A 16,387-nucleotide genomic window follows, 5' to 3' on the forward strand; every position below is an offset into this window, starting at 1 on the left:
TCAGGCCCTAAGGGCGAAGAAGAGACCACAATCCCGGGCTTCAACTGCTTCTGTTCACAGCATCTCCACGCAGCCCAATATGGAGCAACAACAACAGTCCTTCACCGACGCGCCCGAGCTGTATTCGGCACAGTGGGTTAACAATGACCAAAGGCAGCAGAGGAGCCTTGCGCCTGCGTCCCGGATAACGCCCGAGGAGATGATGCTCCACGCTGCTGCAACCCAGATACAAAACGCCCGCGAATATTCCATGCCTCCCGGAATGGCTGCGTCGATGAGCCAGACGAGCGCGCACATGAGCCATTCCATGTCGTTTCAGCAGCACGCCATGACGAGACATCCCTTGCCGTCCGAAAGCTTTGCCAACAACAGCTTCACTGATGACAGCCAGATGATAGATCGCGACGAAGACGGTGACTCCTTGGCGGGAGCGATGGGCATGCAAAAATCGAGCTCCGCCAGGTCCAGTGCTAACAATGAGTTGGAGATGCGTCACCTGTTCAACGCAAACAAGCACCGCGGCTTGCAGGATGTTGCCAGCGAACTGCACGGCAATGAGCGAGGGCCTAACTCCGAACGTACCCGACAAGTCTTCGCCATGCTCTGGATCAACTCAGTATGCAGCAAGGGCAAGGGATCTGTGCCGCGAGGCCGCGTATATGCCAACTACGCGTCCCGGTGTGCTACCGAGAGGATCACCGTCTTGAACCCTGCCAGCTTCGGTAAACTTGTTCGCGTCCTGTTCCCTGGCCTCAAGACCAGGCGACTTGGCGTGAGAGGAGAGTCTAAGTACCATTACGTCAACTTTTGCCTGGTTGATGACCAACCTGACCTCCGCGAGCCCGAGCCTCACATCCCCGTGGCCATATCCGAACCCACCCGTTCCCAGAGCTTTAGCGCTGTTCCCCCCAAATCTCAGCCAGCGAAAGCCGTTCTGCCGTCGCCCGATGTCACTAAGCGGCCAGAGAGCCCAGCTCAAGCCTCGCATGGCCACTCAAGATCACATAGTTTCTACAGTCATCCGAACGTGACCAGTGCGGATCATTTGAACTCGTCTACCACGAAAACATCGCTCCAATTCTCATTCCCTTCGGAAGCGGATGAGGCCCTTCTTCAATCCACCGAACCTCTTGTGCTACCCCGGATGGAGCCTTTCTTACCTAATGGAACTGACCCCGATGCTGCGAAGAGCCTATCTGCTCTGTATAGGTCGCATTGCACCTCCCTCGTCGAGTGCGTTCGCTACTGCAAGGAGAAGACTTTTTTCCATCTTTATACGTCCTTCCAGGGCACGTTGACAATGCCAGTGCAGAAGCTACTTGGCCACCCTAGTCTCGCCCCCTGGGTTGAAGAATGCGACTTCATTCTCTATCAACGCATGCTTAGGATCATCTCCGGCCTCACCCTCCAGGTCGTGCCCAAACCGGTTCTTGACACGCTACGTAACATCTCGGAGCGACTCGTGCCCCATATTCGGGAAGCTTTCCAGGGGCAGCCGCACCACGTTATTCGGGCCAAGGAGGCGCCAGCGACCATATTCGCTGCTCTGTTGGACCGAGCCCTGAGAGTCAATCTCACCGCCCATGCGGCGGCCAACATGTTGTCGAACCCGGCCAATCGCGACCAGATGTACCTCGACTGGATTACCATGGTGCGTGTACGCAAGGTGGCCGAGTGTGTACCTACTCGGGGCATGGATGACCTCGTCAGCTTGCTCGTCTCCGAACTTCGGGACCTCCTTAGCCCTCAGAACGTACCCTGGGAGGTGGAGTGCTTGACTGTTTACGGCGACATTGCCCTGAGAAACGGCCGCCAACCGGATGCTGAGAGCACAGGAGAGCACAACGGCCAGAACGTACTGGAACGCTGGGTCGGCTTCCTCAAGTCACTACCAACGCGGTTTCCTTATGCGTCACACACAGAGATTGTTTACTCGGTTCAAAGAGTTGGCACGGCAGTGATGCGGGATCTTACCATGGCCCAGGGTAAGAGCTTCGGTTCTTGGTGGGTCACCAAGTGCTGGATTGACGAGATGACCTGTTTCCTCGCCGAGCAAGGCGGGTTCCTACAGATGAGGACATCTGGCGCATCGGCGGCTCTCGTCAACACCCAGTCGGCTACTCAGGAGGCGAGCCACCAAGGGTCTCGGTATAGCACCGGCGGCGAAGATTTCAACTTTTCAAGCCTCCCCCAAGCACAACCTGACAAGGCGCCGTTTCCGCCATCAACGAGCCAAAGTCAGGTTGATTCCACGGGAAACAACCCGGATGACAGTGGAATCGGCATCCGGACACCGGAGGAGGACTTCCCCATGGAAAAATACACCTTCTCACACTCGGAGGTCAACCAAGCACTACTTGCCAACGCCGATTTACAACAATGACGAAAGGAGATCGAACTATAGTCGCACCTGGCAAACCAGGTGTCTTGTATCGATATCCGCCTGTCAGACGGCCTCTTGCAGAGGCTCTATGCCAGATGAGGATTGTCGACAACAGTGCGATGACGATGGCACGACTGGACGATTGTATGAGCGCGGAAAATTCTGTAGCCATTTGACTGGAAGAACGTCATTGGGTACTGCGCCTGTTTTATTCTAGGACAGGCTTTGGGTTTATTCTTATTTTTTTGGATTTCGCGGTTTGGTGTTTAACTTGCTGGGCGATTACGGTCGGTATCTGCATTTGGTTCTCGTGGGTTTGCTATACCAATTGTGTCTGGTTAGGGGCAAAGCAACGGTACCTGAATTATACGTTCATCTAGTTGTAATACATCCCGATAGGGAGAGAGCATTGAGCAGACAACCATGTGCCGCTGCGTTCTTCAGATGTGCATGCAGGGTGAGCCTTCTACGATAATCGCCATAGCAAGCCGATGAGCGTTCCGCTTCTCCTGACATGCGATATTTCCTGCAGCAGCCGTTGGGCGAGCACAAGGTTGTATCCAGTTGCAGCGGTAACGAGCCGAAACAGCGTCAATTGCGGTTATCTAGACTGGGGCGTGATATACCCATATACCTATTACTTCGTCATCGGATGATCGCCAATCCGCTGCTCTTCGCGTGCATGCCGGGATTGGGCAACTAAAAGTTTTCTCTGTAGGTAGTTTCATAAGCTCTGCACGACACTTGCATGTGGAGTGCGCTGGACGGTTTCCAACCGCAAAGCCAACGATGGAGGTTCGAAGACCTCAGTGGATGTCCTCCGTCCCCGTGGGGTCCGGACATGAGAACGAAAGAGTTTGTAAACCTTTAAATGCGAGGTTATCAAATAACAACGGCAATATCTAGAGATCAGGATCGATCTGAGTAGAAAAGTCGCTCGGTCCATTGAAGGGTTCGTATGAGTCAGGCAAGCAACTTGTTACAGGTAGGTAGGTACGGGCAGCCTACGAAGTACCTAGGTAGGTCATTCAGTGCTCGACAAGCCGCAGGGCAGGGTACTTGGAGGTGTCTCATTGGAACCTGACCAATATGCGATGGTCATTGGGTGTGTGTTCGTGCAGCAGCATGGAACCGGCATTCGAACGAGACTCCGGCCCGCCTCCGATATTCCGGAAGCGCAAATTTCGGTGTCTGCATATCCTGCATAAACATCGCCGATTTCGTCGCTCCATACATCCCACCTTCGCCCCATCTCACCACCTCAATTCTAGGCTAATCCACCCCACCATAACCATCTTGGAGACAGCGATTTCACCATATTCGAGCCCGTTCTCCTCTCACTTCCTAACTATACCAGTCATACAAACATACTGTCTCCTACCTTCAAATTACGTTTTCACCTTACCCGCGCTGCGCATACTACATTGGACATTTTGGTCGTGGGTTGACGACCCAGTCTAACCGTTGCCGTCTTTCTTTTCTTCCCTTCTTTTTTTTTTCTTTTTCCCGCACCTCTCGAACACAGTGCCCCGCTTCCCGGTGTATCCGCTCCAGTACGGTAGATTCATACACTCACTCATACCCAAAACGAGCCGCTTTCCGTTTCGTGCACAATCATTGAGACGCCATGAATAGTCAAACAGTAGGGAACACTTCCAGCAACGGCTGGGTCGTGCAAAAATTCGGCGGCACAAGCGTGGGAAAGTTTCCTGACAAGGTTCGTCCGCCACTACTCAAAAGTTGTCGTCACTGCTGCATGAGATTGACCGAGGACATTTGCATTACAGATTGCAGTGGATATTGTCCGGTAAGGATAGAGCCTCGTGAGCGAGAATGAGGCCCCACTGAACTTTCTGCGTGATAGGGCAAGTCTGTCAAAGAACAATGTCGTCGTCGTGTGCTCAGCAAGAAGCACGGGTAACAAGGTCGAGGGCACCACCAGCCGGTGAGTCACCCAGCAGCGCATTAGACCCCGACACCCGGACTGACCGCTCGAGATAGGTTGCTGGGTGTTTTCAACAAGCTCAGGGGAATTGCCGCGCCCACGAGCGCCGAAGAGTTGCAGAATGAACTCATGGACCAGGCCAAGGGCCTCATTGACGACATCTGCAAGGACCATGTTTCAGCAGTCAAGACCTTTCTGAGCAACCCGGAGCTGCAGGCGTCTCTGGAACAGGAGATCCGCGATGAGTGCCAGGAGCTGGTCGAGTACATTGTAGCGGCGCGAAGATTTAACCTCGAAGTCAACTCAAGATCCAAGGACCGCTGCATCAGCTTTGGCGAGAAGCTCAGCTGCAGATTTATGGCCGCGTTGCTGAAAGATCTCGTACGCAACCGGTATCTCACTCCCGTATCTTGATAGTTGAGACTAACCAGCTGTTAGGGTGTCGCTGCGGAATATGTGGATCTGAGTGACGCGTTCCATTATGATGCCACTGGCCATTTGGACCAAAGTTTCTACCAAGATGCTACTGCCGTGCTGCGGAAAAAGATCATGGCTTGCGAGGATCGGGTCCCTGTGGTCACTGGCTTCTTTGGAAACGTGCCCGGGAGTCTAATTGATGGTGACATCGGTCGAGGCTACACCGACCTCTGCGCGGCGCTGTGCGCAGTCGGCCTTAAGGCTGACGAGCTCCAAGTGTGGAAGGAAGTCGACGGCATCTTTACCGCAGACCCTACCAAAGTCCCTACAGCACGCTTGCTGCACTCCATCACACCGTCCGAGGCGGCAGAGTTGACTTTCTACGGTTCCGAGGTTATCCACCACTTGACTATGGACCAGGTTATCCACGCTTCACCCCCTATCCCTATTCGTATCAAGAACGTCAAGAACCCCAGGGGAGTGGGCACTATCGTTGTTCCCGACCCTGTCCTCACCGCTGGCCACCAGATCCAGCGTTCAAAGCCCTCGGATCGCTCCATGACCCAGAAGCCTAAGCGGCCGACGGCTGTCACGATAAAAGACAAGATCTCTGTCATCAATGTGCACTCCAACAAGCGATCTATCTCTCACGGCTTCTTCGCCAAATTGTTCTCCATTCTCGACAACAACCAGGTCTCGGTCGACCTCATCTCCACGAGTGAGGTTCATGTGTCCATGGCTATCCACACCGGCAATTCGGAGAGCGGCAGCTTCGATAAGGCTCGGCTCGAGCTGGAGGAGTGTGGCGACGTCAGCGTGCTGCACGATATGGCTATTTTGAGTCTGGTCGGTGCAGAGATGAAGAACATGATTGGTATTGCTGGACGCATGTTCTCTACCCTGGGAGAGCACAACGTCAACATGGAGATGATTTCACAAGGTAAGTTGGCCGCAAGATTATGAGAGTTGTATGTCTGACTTTGCCATAGGTGCTAGTGAGATCAACATATCTTGTGTTATCGACGCACGCGACGCCACCCGGGCCATGAACATCCTGCACACGAATCTGTTCACCTTCCTCGACTAGACGAGGAGGGCGTTGTTCTGCAGCTGTGTGGTTGGTGTTTGTTTATCTGGTGTCTTGTATAGAGCGAGACCTGTTTTTGGAATAGAGCATTTATATCTTTTTTTTCCCCCTTTTACTCGCATGGTCATTTCAAAAATGGAGCATGAGATTGCATATGGAATGGACAAATAAAAAGGGTCGGAGAGCATGGATAGAGTAATTTGAATTCTTTGTTCTAGCTGACGCTTATGTCAAATTGATGGAGTCGAATGCATTGTGGGTTATCCCAGAGGGAGAAAAAATTCAATAAAACCTGTGTCGATTCGAAGAGAGCGTGGCAATGGTGGTCGTTGTTGAAGCCATTCGCACGCCGGACGACTGATCAAACTACTGCCGTAGTAACCAGGTAGGACGTAAATATTTACCAGCCGGCCGACGTCGGCAAGGTGGGATACAGTGTTTCGCGCCGCAATCGCACACGGACTTGCCCCGCCACGCCATACCCCTGCAGTATTGATAAGATAAACGTGCCTTGAAGGATCCACCCAACAAAGCGCGTGTGGTCTTCATTGCTGCTGTGCGATGACCACCTTAACTACATCAGATCCGCCAGAACGGTTTCTCATCGTCAACATCCGATCTTCGAATCCCATCAACGCACACTTACAAGCCTTCCTCTCTCTCCCAACCGAACCGAGCGAACACAACATCGACACACTACTCAAGCAAATCGCCCACCATGCCAAAAGCAGAAGTCGGCTCAACGAGGTACCTGAACAACAAGCTCAAGAGCAAAGGCCTGCAGCGGTTGCGATGGTACTGCCAGGTTTGCGAGAAGCAGTGCCGCGATGAGAACGGCTTCAAGATGCACACGCAGTCCGAGTCGCACGTGCGGCAAATGCTCGTCGTGGGCGAGGACCCGAAAAAGTTCCTCAATGAGTACAGCAACCAGTTCCTTCGCGACTTCACTCAGCTGCTCCGCACGGGTCACGGCGAGAAGCAGGTGCAGATAAACCACTTTTACCAGGAGTACATCGCCAACAAGGAGCACGTGCACATGAACGCGACGAAATGGCCCAGTCTGACCGAGTTCGCGAAGCACCTGGGTCGTGAGGGCATCTGCCGTGTCGAGGAGAACGAAAAGGGTATTCACATCTCGTGGATCGACAATTCGCCCGAGGCGCTCAAGAGGCAGGAGGCGTTGAGGAGAAAAGAGGCGCAGGATCGGGGGAACGAGGAGGTTGAGCAGATGATGATCCGGGAACAAATCAAGAGGGCACAGAAGGCGGCCGAGGCGAGGGGGGAAAGGGCGGATAACGAAGAAGAGAGGGAGAGGGGACTGCGGAGGGCCGAGGGAGAGAAGATTTCTCTGTCCTTTGGGGCCAAGCCTACGGCTGCGCCGAAGGAGCCTTCAATGTCTGCCGAATCCGAGGCCTCGATGACAGCGCCAGTAGACGTGGCAGAAAAGAAGGACGATAAACCTGCCGACAAACAGCCCGAGAAGCCGTCGCTCGGTGGTGGCCTGTCGCTCAAGATGACGGCGAAACCGCAGACGAAGAACGTCTTCGCCCAGGCCAAGAAGAATGCCCTTTCTGGCGGCGGCAAGAAGACGACTATCGAGCAGCCCAAGAAGATGAGCGAAGCCGAAAGGATTATGAAGGAAGACATGGAGAGGCAAGAGAAGAAGCGGCCAAGAGGGGGGTCTGGGTTTGGAGGGGTTTCGTTCAAGAAGCAGAAGATGGACCAGCAGTGATTTTGTTGCCTGGTCCCGATACGAGGCAAACAACAAACGGCGTCTGGGGAACAAGGTGCATCATTCATGCAACAAAGAATAATGGGCGGTCAGCATGGGTATTGGGTACACAATCTTTTTTTGTCTTGTTAATAGATACCATCGAGAACCGATTTGATTCCATGTGAAGAGAGAAGTCTTCCCCGACTCCATGACCAGCCTTTCTTTAACACCCCTGAACGCCGATACGTAAAGCATAGCCCGTTTGTCTTCCTAGACCCTTAATTGTCGACTTCCGTCTCCGTCCCGTCGCGCCTGCGATACAGTCAGCAAGACTTGTCCCAGTTCCACTAGTGCGCGCTACTCGCGAAGCCGCGAAGCATAAGAAACACGGCCAGGGGGGCACCTACGGGATATAGTGTATCCTATACTCCTCCTCGAGCGTGTTGCGAATCTCGTCGGGCAGCTGGCCCGAAACCTTGATGGCGTAGACGCCGCGGACGTAGCCGTCGAGGCGCTGCCACTTGGCGACCCAGGACCGCTTCGGATTCGCGAGGGTGATAAGGCCCTCGAAGACCTGCGAGGTGCAGCTCTCAATCTGGTCCTGGGAGCCGGCCATGTGCAGGAACTCTTCGCAGTTGGGGCAGCCCTCGTCGCGGAAGCGCTATTCGCACGGGTGTCAGCCGTCTCATTCACCACCGCGGGCGATTTCCCCTCTCTCTTTATCCGGGGATTGGAAGGGGAAGGGGGGGGCGTACAGCGTAGGTCATGACGATGGAGCAGACCATGCAGGCGCGAAGGTAGCGCTGCTGGCCGGGGGCGACGAAGTTATCAGCCGACATTTTCCTCCAATCGATTTGGGGGAATGGAGGGTATCTCGTGTGATGGGTCGGCCGTCGGGGGCGTCTACGGGGAACAATCGCGTCCCTTCGTTGTCGTCGAGATTTCGTTTTGTGAGGCTGCCGTGTGAGAGAGACTGGGTGGACGTTGCAGCTCAAGATCGAAAGTAGCGTAGCTCCGGGTGGGAAGCTTACAGTTTGTACTCACGGATAGTTGGCTTTGGACGATATATGCAATTATCGGGACGTTGGGTGCACTCCACCAGAGGAGAGCTCTTCAGTCGCGCTCGAATCACATTACATGCCACTCACTCACTCATTCATTGACTCGCCCGCCCACTGACTCAACTTAATTTGAAACCTACTTTTCAAAATCAACGGCGTTTCGGGAAGGAATATCATTCATTCTCATCAAGCGGAATACAAAGTATAAAACGATAACGACAAAAACCCCACGGTTACCCAAGGACCACCTCATACCCACCATGACGATGCAAAACTCGTCCACAGGAGAAGCATCCTCCAGCGCCCCTCGAGGAACAGGCCAAAGGTCCCACGAGCTCCTTACATGTACCATAAAGACCCCTCCCTACTCATACGTCCGGCTCGAGCTTGTTGTCGACTCTCCGCAACTACACGAGGCAGCGGAGGGCTTGGATAACATTCAAGTGCGCTCATACTGCACCGCCGCTCTACGCCAGTTCCTCGGCGCCACGGGCTCCGCCATCCCCGTCGACATCCTCAAGGTTGACGGCAACCAGTGTTGGCTGCGCGTGCCCCGTCCGGACCTTAGCCCCTTCGCCGCCGCCATCACGGCGTGGGCCGGCGTCACGGAGCAGGGGGGCCGGCGCGTGCTCCAGGTGAAGCAGTGCTCGGACTACCTGGGCGCCATGGCCGGCGCCGAAGGCCAGGACAAGCTCTGGTCTCCGTGAACAGGGGGTTTGTCATTTCTCGGAATCTGCGGAAGAACGGGATTTGGCCAGACACCCAAACATCATCTTATTCTAGAGCCGGGGGTTATGGTTGAACGGTCCGCCAGGAATGAAGAACTCCAAATTATCCGCATGGCCAAACCCACGCTGCGACCTAGCCCCCCGTATATGCGCCGAACGTATGCACCGTGTATGCTTGCGGATGCAAAATTTATCACTTCATATCCCCGGGATGACGAGTCCGCGGTACTCGTCAACTTACATCAGAGACGACATGAGAGAACTCTGGGCATAAGCCTGGGGAGGTGGAAAGCGTCAGCGTTGGCGTCAGGTCAACGAAAAAAGGGAGAGGATGGGCCAAGCCTTACCATGGGTTTGATGTCCGGGTGAGGAACAGCGTCGAACTGCTTGAACTTCAACTCGTAGTCGGGGCCGATGTTGATGTACGCTCCCCTGTTCTCGGTGGAGTCGCAGTATCTGGGTGCGGAGAAGACTACGGGAGTTAATCTCGGGCGTAAAGCAATCCAAGGAGGACTAAACTCACCAGTGATGCAACGTCCGTCGTGCTGCACCTCGTAGCCATCCATGCGAACTTCGTGACTGCGAATGACGGCCTCGAGACCGTTGTTCTCGCAGAACTTCTTGGTGACATCGGGGCCGAACTGCATGCCAACGCCACGCTTGCTCGGGCCGCGGCCGGGCTCATCCTGGGGGTCCGTCCACAGCATCTCCATCATAAGACCGGCCTGGCCAGGCTGGCGCTGGGCGTGTCTGTCGAGCTTTCGGATGTCGTCCAAAGTAACCTTGTCGTCTGAGAACAGGCCACCGTGCAGCACAAGGTACTTGGTGCCGATCAGAGTCGCAAGAGGAAGGGCCGAGAAACTCTCGGAGAAGAGCTTGAAGATTCTGCATTTCGACAGTTAGTAGGTATAGTTTCACGAGCAACCGGTTCGTTGGCGTACCTCTCGTTGTACTTAGCCTTGCACTCGCCCTCAAAACCGTAGACACGGTTCATGTCGTCGGTCTCATGGTTTCCACGGTTGAGGAAGAAGGCCTTGGGACGCAGCCACTTGTAGGCGTAAAGCAACAGGGCGATCTCAGTGGACCATGATCCACGATCGACGAAGTCACCGTTGAATAAGTAATAATGCTTGTCATTGGGCGTTCCGTTGAGACGGAACAGCTCCATCAGATCGAAGTACTGGCCTGCGTTGTATGTCAGTACCTTCCTTAGTCAAACCTCACCGCACTTAGCCTACCGTGTGTGTCACCGCAGACGGTGAGCTGGGTACCCTCGGGGATCTCCATCTCTACCATCGTCGGTTCGTCATAGACAAGCTTCTTGACAGCCAGGATGATCTGGTAGACATATTTCTTGTGGATTTTCTTGCCGGTCTTGAATCGCTCCGTCATGTCGTCGATGAACTCCTGAGTCATCTCCTCTCCCAATCTAACACCGTCGTAGTCCTCCTCGACGGTGATGGCGCTGAGATCGAGGCCTTCAGCGGCCGAGGGCTCATCGCCGACCTCGATGGCAGCGAAGAAATCCAACTTGCGCACAATCTTTTTGCATTCATCCAGCTTCAACTTAGCATCCTTGTTGTTCGGGTCGAGTCGTAAGCACTCCTTGAAGTCCGCGACGGCATCTTTGGGTCTGAGGCAAGCAGTTTGGGCAAGCCCTCGGCGGAAATAGGCCTATGTTCGCATCGACGTCAGCACTTAGGCCAGGCTCCGGGCCTCATTCGACACTACCCACCTTCACAAACTTGGGGTTCAGCTCGATCGCCTTGGTGCAATCCGCAATAGCATAGCCGTATGCCTCAGCTTTGATGTTTGCCTACTCGGATTGGAAGTCTGGTTAGTCACGCGGGCAACTCAACAGCTTCGCTTCGGCGCAGGAGGATGAGGTGACGGACCTGAGCGCGGTTGGTGTAGAAAGTCGGCTCCTTATCGTTCAGCTCAATGGCCTTGGTATACAACTCGATAGCAGTCGGCCAATCATGGGCAGCAAAAGCTTTGTTGCCATCATTTTTAAAGGCTACTGCCCGCTCTTCCGGCGTAGACATGGTGGAAGCGGCGGCTGTCTTCTTTTGCAAGATCAAAGTGTGGGGTAGGTTATCGCAGGCAGACGATGGAGGGGGAGAGAGGACCTATCCTATCTCTTTGGCACACGAACTGTGTCCTGCTTCTGGCGCGAAACTTGGGTGAGGCGTCCAAAAAACAAACCCGAGGTGCAAAATGGGACGGGAAAAGAAGGGTGGAATCAGCAAAATTTGTACAGCATGCGGCAGAAGCACTTCGAATGTCGGAGGATCTGGGCCTGGGGGTTCAAGCCCAGAAAGCTTCCAGGTCCTTTCGCGACGGTTCGGCCCTTGAACCCTCCTCGGAGCTAACTGGCTAGCCCAGCTGGAAGACAGTGCCGTCGCACGGTACAGATGCGTTACGGTGTGGTGGGCACTCAATTGCCACTTCTGGAGCCCAGCAGGGACACTGAAAGGGTCACACAACGGCCTGGGCCCTCTCTCCATTTCCTTCTTTGGAGCATCTACACGCCACTAACAAGCACGAGCATGACATAAGAGACACACTGCACTGCCGGGGAAAGCTTTCCGGTCGTACCGAGCAACAATACGCCTCGGTAGTCGCATATTAGTCCTGCCGCACGGGTTCTTATCGCTTATCGGAACGTCATTTCGCAACGAACGGGAGCGCAACCCGGATTTCGAGATTGGCCTCAATTCATCTTCCTCGACCTGCGTGCCCTCAGCGCGGAACCCGACACATGGCCGTAAAGGCACACCCACCACGCGTTTAAAAGCAACAAACCGGCATTGTTATTTCTCAAACCCCTCTGGATTCCAATGATGGAGTCGCAAGACCGCGCATCGAATGCGCTCGTGCGCAAGCGGACCGACACCGAACTGATGCCGGCACCGCCGCCTGTAAAAAAGATCAAGCGCCCAAAAAAGGTCATAGACGAAGACACATATACCGATGCCCTCTCGCAGATCATCGCACGCGATTTCTTTCCCGGGCTTCTGGAGGCCGAGACACAGCAAGAGTACCTCGACGCCCTCGAATCCAAAGACAAGGCATGGATATCCAACGCTGGGCAGCGACTACAGCGCGTGATGACTCCAGGGAGGCAAAGGCTGAAAAGACCGATGCCTCTCGAACATGGAGGACGCACACCCTCAGCATACGGTGCAGACACGCCATTGTCAGTTGTATCGACAGTTGCTGAAGCGCCAAAACCAGCCGTGGACACCAATATGAGCCTAGCCAATTTCCAAGCCACCTACACAAGCGAGGATAACGAGAGCTTTTACAAGCTTATGGACAAGCAAACCCAGAAAAAGGCGGAGAAATACGCGTGGATATGGCGGGGAAACAAGCTGCCGTCCAAGCAGATGATAAAACAGGCCGAGGTGGAAGCAAAGTTGTTGGAAACAAGGAGCTTGGCCGATGATGGGTGGAAGCGGGATAGACTGGCCATCAAGAATGCTGATGACCGTCCAGCGCGACCTGATACTTGGAACGCGAACCCGAAAAACAATCTAATGTTTGGGCCGGACGGTGTTGAGGACGTCTACGAAAGCCCAGCTCAGAAGGCCCAAGCCCAGTCGAGGATGGCACCGAAATCGATCAACTACCAAAACACGAGGATACCACAGCCAGTGATCGTCGAGCGACCGCCATCTCCAACCATGACCGCCGTCAGAGATGCGATAGCTGGCAAAACGCGGAAAGAGGACCAGGCTTCGAGCGCCCTGGGTGGAGGAGAAACACCTAGGGTGAACGGATATGCGTTCGTTGATGACGAGGACGATGAAGAGGTTCTGCCAGCTCCCGTAATCCGTCTAGGCCCGGGCGATGCCACGCCGAACCCTTTCAAGTTGCAAGACCAGAGGAAGAGAGAGAGCTTGCACCACCGGCTGGTTGAGCGGGCAGCGCAGTCCAAACGAGAGTCTGCAAAAAATGGGCTGACCGGAAAGCTGGAGAGAACACCAGTGCCTAAATTTCCGTCCAGTCCACGAGTCTCGAATGGCCTTACTCCGGCCGCTCAACGATTGTGGAGCAAGATTGGCAGTCCAAGACCTGGGAGCCCAAGTCACTCTTCTTCAAAGACAACGCCCATGAGGGCAAGGGGCTCACTTCTGAAAGGCGGGTCCTCAGTGAGGCGGGAATAGTTGCTAATAGAATCATCTGTAATGAATAATGACGGACGCGGAGTCACAAATAGACCAAGGATACCGCTTCAATAGAAGAAGTCTTTAGACTGCTTAACTTAAATTCAAACGCTTCCCACTTCACAACATCAGTTCGGAGAGTGATGGTAAATCCGGTCTTCCACCTAAGATTAGTAGCTACTTGTAATCAGTCAAAGTGGAAGGCTGTAAACCCCGAACTACTAGTGTATGAACTCGGCATGTGACTTATATGACCATTGTGGTAAGGGATACGGCCCCAGATTCGCTTAGCGCATAATCCTAGTCATCGACAAATATGCATATAAAAAGCTCGTCGAGCTATTGTCATCTCTAGATGCATATAGCATCCACTCAATTTTCCCTCCATGACGAACTCGACTTAAAGATCCCGGACGTTCCTGAATAACGTGAGACGACCCGGAATTTTGGGGGGTGACTATCTACGACAGGCGCTCGGAGTGAGCGGAAATTGTTTCGTCCCGATGAGATTTGCCGACTTCGCTGTCGATTTGGCAGCGGTACTCAGCGCATCGCGCTCCGTGGCATCCAAGCATGTCGCGCTGAGAGGTCGACAGCTTGAGAGCTTCACAAAGGCGTCAAGCTTGACGCGCAAATCCCCGACGGCGCCTCAGCATACACGAGACAACGCCACAATACAGACAACAGCGACCACGCCCGAGGACGTGAAATCCCAAACACAGGCTATAACAGAAGTGTTTCCCTCTCAAAATGAGGCTACCCCTCAAGCCACTCACATCCCACACACAGCTCCAAGCAACTTTCAGCCCCCTAATATCAGAAATGCATCCGGAATTCGACCAAACTCTGGATCCGTTCTCTCCCAGTTAAGGCAATCGAGCCCTTCTGGATTTCCCTGGTCAGATGCGTCGCCATTGGAGGCAAAGGAGATAGATGCCAAGGCCTCCGCAGCAACTCCTGCAAGCACGGGGCCGACAGCCTCATACGGCGCCCCTGTATCCGAGGACCTCGACGACCTTCCACCAGGTGTCAACGTCAATATCTTCCATAGCTCCCGTGCAGCTAAGCTGCTGGGTAAGGATGAAGACCAGGCGAAGGTTACTTTTGGGAACCGGAAGAAGCTTAAGCCCGTTGGTCTGCCAGAATTTGTTGATTTCTCCAGATCGGTGAAGGATAGCCAGAGGGCTACGTCTTCGCCAGAGACCAACCCAAAGTCTACTCAGGAAGCCCCCGAACCCCGCGTGGTAAAAAATGGCACCGTCAGTAAAGCCAAGCCGATTACTTCGGAATCCCAAGAAGCCGGGGTGCCTGTCCCAACGTCTGCTCAACCGGTTTCGAAAGACGAGCCGTCGATTGAGGCTGTTCTGGAAGCCGTGGCTGACCAGCCAGCCCCACCAGCATACGTCCTCCGAGAATCAAAAGTGCCGGCTACCCGTTTGAGCAGGCTTTGGAACTACGGCGGCCTAGCAGCGGGCATGATGGGGGGTGCCATCACCGAAAGCATCGGCAGGGCGTTCGGCGGTAAGGGCGAAGGTTCCGTGTTGCTCAGCGCTGGCAATATGGAGAGACTCGTTGCAAAGCTCTCGAGAATGCGCGGCGCCGCCTTGAAGATGGGCCAGATGATGAGTTTCCAGGACACCAAGATGCTTCCCGGACCGATCCAGGAGGTCTTGCAGAGGGTGCAGGACCGCGCCGACTACATGCCGGCATGGCAGAGGGATAAGGTCATGGCGGCAAACCTGGGTCCGGAATGGCGCGATCTCTTCGAAGAGTTCGAGGAGAAGCCCGTCGCCGCCGCATCCATCGGCCAGGTCCACCGAGCCACGCTCAAAGATGGCGGTCGTAAGGTTGCCGTCAAGATCCAGTTCCCGGGTGTCGCCGACTCCATCAACTCGGATCTCGACAACCTCAGCATCCTCCTGACAGCGACCAAGCTTCTCCCCAAGGGCTTGTATCTGAACAAGACCATCGACAACGCGCGGCTCGAACTCGGCTGGGAATGCGACTACGAGCGCGAGGCCCAGTGTCTGGTCCGCTACAAGGAGCTGCTCGCCGACGAGCCCGATACGTTCCTCGTGCCCAATGTACACCTCCAGGCCTGTGGCAAGAACGTCCTAACAATGGACTGGATGAAGGGCGTCGGCGTCACTCGGGTAAAGTCGTTTACCCAAGAGCAGAAGGACTGGATTGGCACGCAGATCCTACGCCTTTGCCTGCGGGAGATCACCGAGTTCAAATTCATGCAGACGGACCCCAACTGGACCAACTTCCTCTACAACGCGGCGACCAACAGGCTCGAGCTGCTCGACTTTGGCGCCTCGAGGGAGTACCCCGACGAGTTCGTTACGCAATACGTTGAGCTGCTCGCAGCGGCCTCGAAGACGGACCGCGAGGGTGTGAAGCAGCTCTCGGAGAAGTTGGGGTACCTCACCGGCCACGAGAGCAGGACCATGGTGGATGCGCATGTCAAGTCGGTGCTCACCCTGGCGGAGCCCTTTCTCGACTCGGCCCCTGAGGTTTATGACTTCCATGACCAGACCATCACCGAGCGGGTCAAAGCTCTCATCCCCGTCATGCTGCACGAGAGACTTGCGCCGCCGCCAGAGGAGACCTACAGCTTGCACCGCAAGCTGAGCGGTGCCTTTTTGCTCTGTGCAAAGCTTGGAAGCAGGGTTAGATGCCGCGAGATGTTTGCGGAGAGTTTGAGGAAGAAAGGGTACACTGTTTAACGCAGTACCAGGGGCCGCCTCTCCGATACCACTCTGTACCATTTTGTATCATAGCTGTACGACCAACAGGTGTAGACCCTGCCACATCACAGGAATTATAGATAAAAGATGTCAAGTCCGAGGCCTGGGGAATCATGTGTATTTTCATCTGACG

General features: G+C 54.6%; 8 protein-coding genes across 8 annotated transcripts; 6 read left to right on the top strand and 2 right to left on the bottom strand.

Moving 5' to 3' along the window:
* Positions 1-79: 79 nt before the first annotated feature.
* On the top strand, positions 80-2,383 carry GLRG_03233 (RFX DNA-binding domain-containing protein; the record flags this gene model as incomplete). Its single annotated transcript, XM_008093918.1, has 1 exon — positions 80-2,383. One exon carries the CDS (start codon positions 80-82, stop codon positions 2,381-2,383), a length of 2,304 nt encoding a protein of 767 aa, XP_008092109.1.
* Positions 2,384-4,010: 1,627 nt separating this feature from the next.
* Positions 4,011-5,832, top strand: GLRG_03234 (aspartate kinase; the record flags this gene model as incomplete). The annotated part of the gene is made up of 6 exons (XM_008093919.1): positions 4,011-4,100; positions 4,171-4,190; positions 4,248-4,328; positions 4,385-4,709; positions 4,767-5,685; positions 5,735-5,832. The coding sequence occupies 6 exons, from the start codon at positions 4,011-4,013 to the stop codon at positions 5,830-5,832; spliced, it is 1,533 nt and encodes a 510-aa protein (XP_008092110.1).
* Positions 5,833-6,550: 718 nt separating this feature from the next.
* On the top strand, positions 6,551-7,564 carry GLRG_03235 (uncharacterized protein; the record flags this gene model as incomplete). The annotated part of the gene is made up of 1 exon (XM_008093920.1): positions 6,551-7,564. One exon carries the CDS (start codon positions 6,551-6,553, stop codon positions 7,562-7,564), a length of 1,014 nt encoding a protein of 337 aa, XP_008092111.1.
* A 260-nt stretch (positions 7,565-7,824) lies between these two features.
* Positions 7,825-8,385, bottom strand: GLRG_03236 (transcription elongation protein Spt4; the record flags this gene model as incomplete). Its single annotated transcript, XM_008093921.1, has 3 exons — positions 7,825-7,858; positions 7,954-8,207; positions 8,302-8,385. 3 exons carry the CDS (start codon positions 8,383-8,385, stop codon positions 7,825-7,827), a joined length of 372 nt encoding a protein of 123 aa, XP_008092112.1.
* A 482-nt stretch (positions 8,386-8,867) lies between these two features.
* Positions 8,868-9,314, top strand: GLRG_03237 (uncharacterized protein; the record flags this gene model as incomplete). Its single annotated transcript, XM_008093922.1, has 1 exon — positions 8,868-9,314. One exon carries the CDS (start codon positions 8,868-8,870, stop codon positions 9,312-9,314), a length of 447 nt encoding a protein of 148 aa, XP_008092113.1.
* A 258-nt stretch (positions 9,315-9,572) lies between these two features.
* Positions 9,573-11,380, bottom strand: GLRG_03238 (uncharacterized protein; the record flags this gene model as incomplete). Its single annotated transcript, XM_008093923.1, has 7 exons — positions 9,573-9,611; positions 9,683-9,807; positions 9,859-10,220; positions 10,277-10,520; positions 10,574-11,009; positions 11,071-11,151; positions 11,231-11,380. 7 exons carry the CDS (start codon positions 11,378-11,380, stop codon positions 9,573-9,575), a joined length of 1,437 nt encoding a protein of 478 aa, XP_008092114.1.
* A 798-nt stretch (positions 11,381-12,178) lies between these two features.
* On the top strand, positions 12,179-13,504 carry GLRG_03239 (nuclear protein Es2; the record flags this gene model as incomplete). Its single annotated transcript, XM_008093924.1, has 1 exon — positions 12,179-13,504. The coding sequence occupies one exon, from the start codon at positions 12,179-12,181 to the stop codon at positions 13,502-13,504; it is 1,326 nt and encodes a 441-aa protein (XP_008092115.1).
* A 503-nt stretch (positions 13,505-14,007) lies between these two features.
* Positions 14,008-16,233, top strand: GLRG_03240 (ABC1 family protein; the record flags this gene model as incomplete). Its single annotated transcript, XM_008093925.1, has 1 exon — positions 14,008-16,233. One exon carries the CDS (start codon positions 14,008-14,010, stop codon positions 16,231-16,233), a length of 2,226 nt encoding a protein of 741 aa, XP_008092116.1.
* Positions 16,234-16,387: the final 154 nt, after the last annotated feature.

The sequence above is a fragment of the Colletotrichum graminicola genome, assembly GCF_000149035.1.
Source record: "Colletotrichum graminicola M1.001 genomic scaffold supercont1.9, whole genome shotgun sequence".
Taxonomy (NCBI): domain Eukaryota; kingdom Fungi; phylum Ascomycota; class Sordariomycetes; order Glomerellales; family Glomerellaceae; genus Colletotrichum; species Colletotrichum graminicola.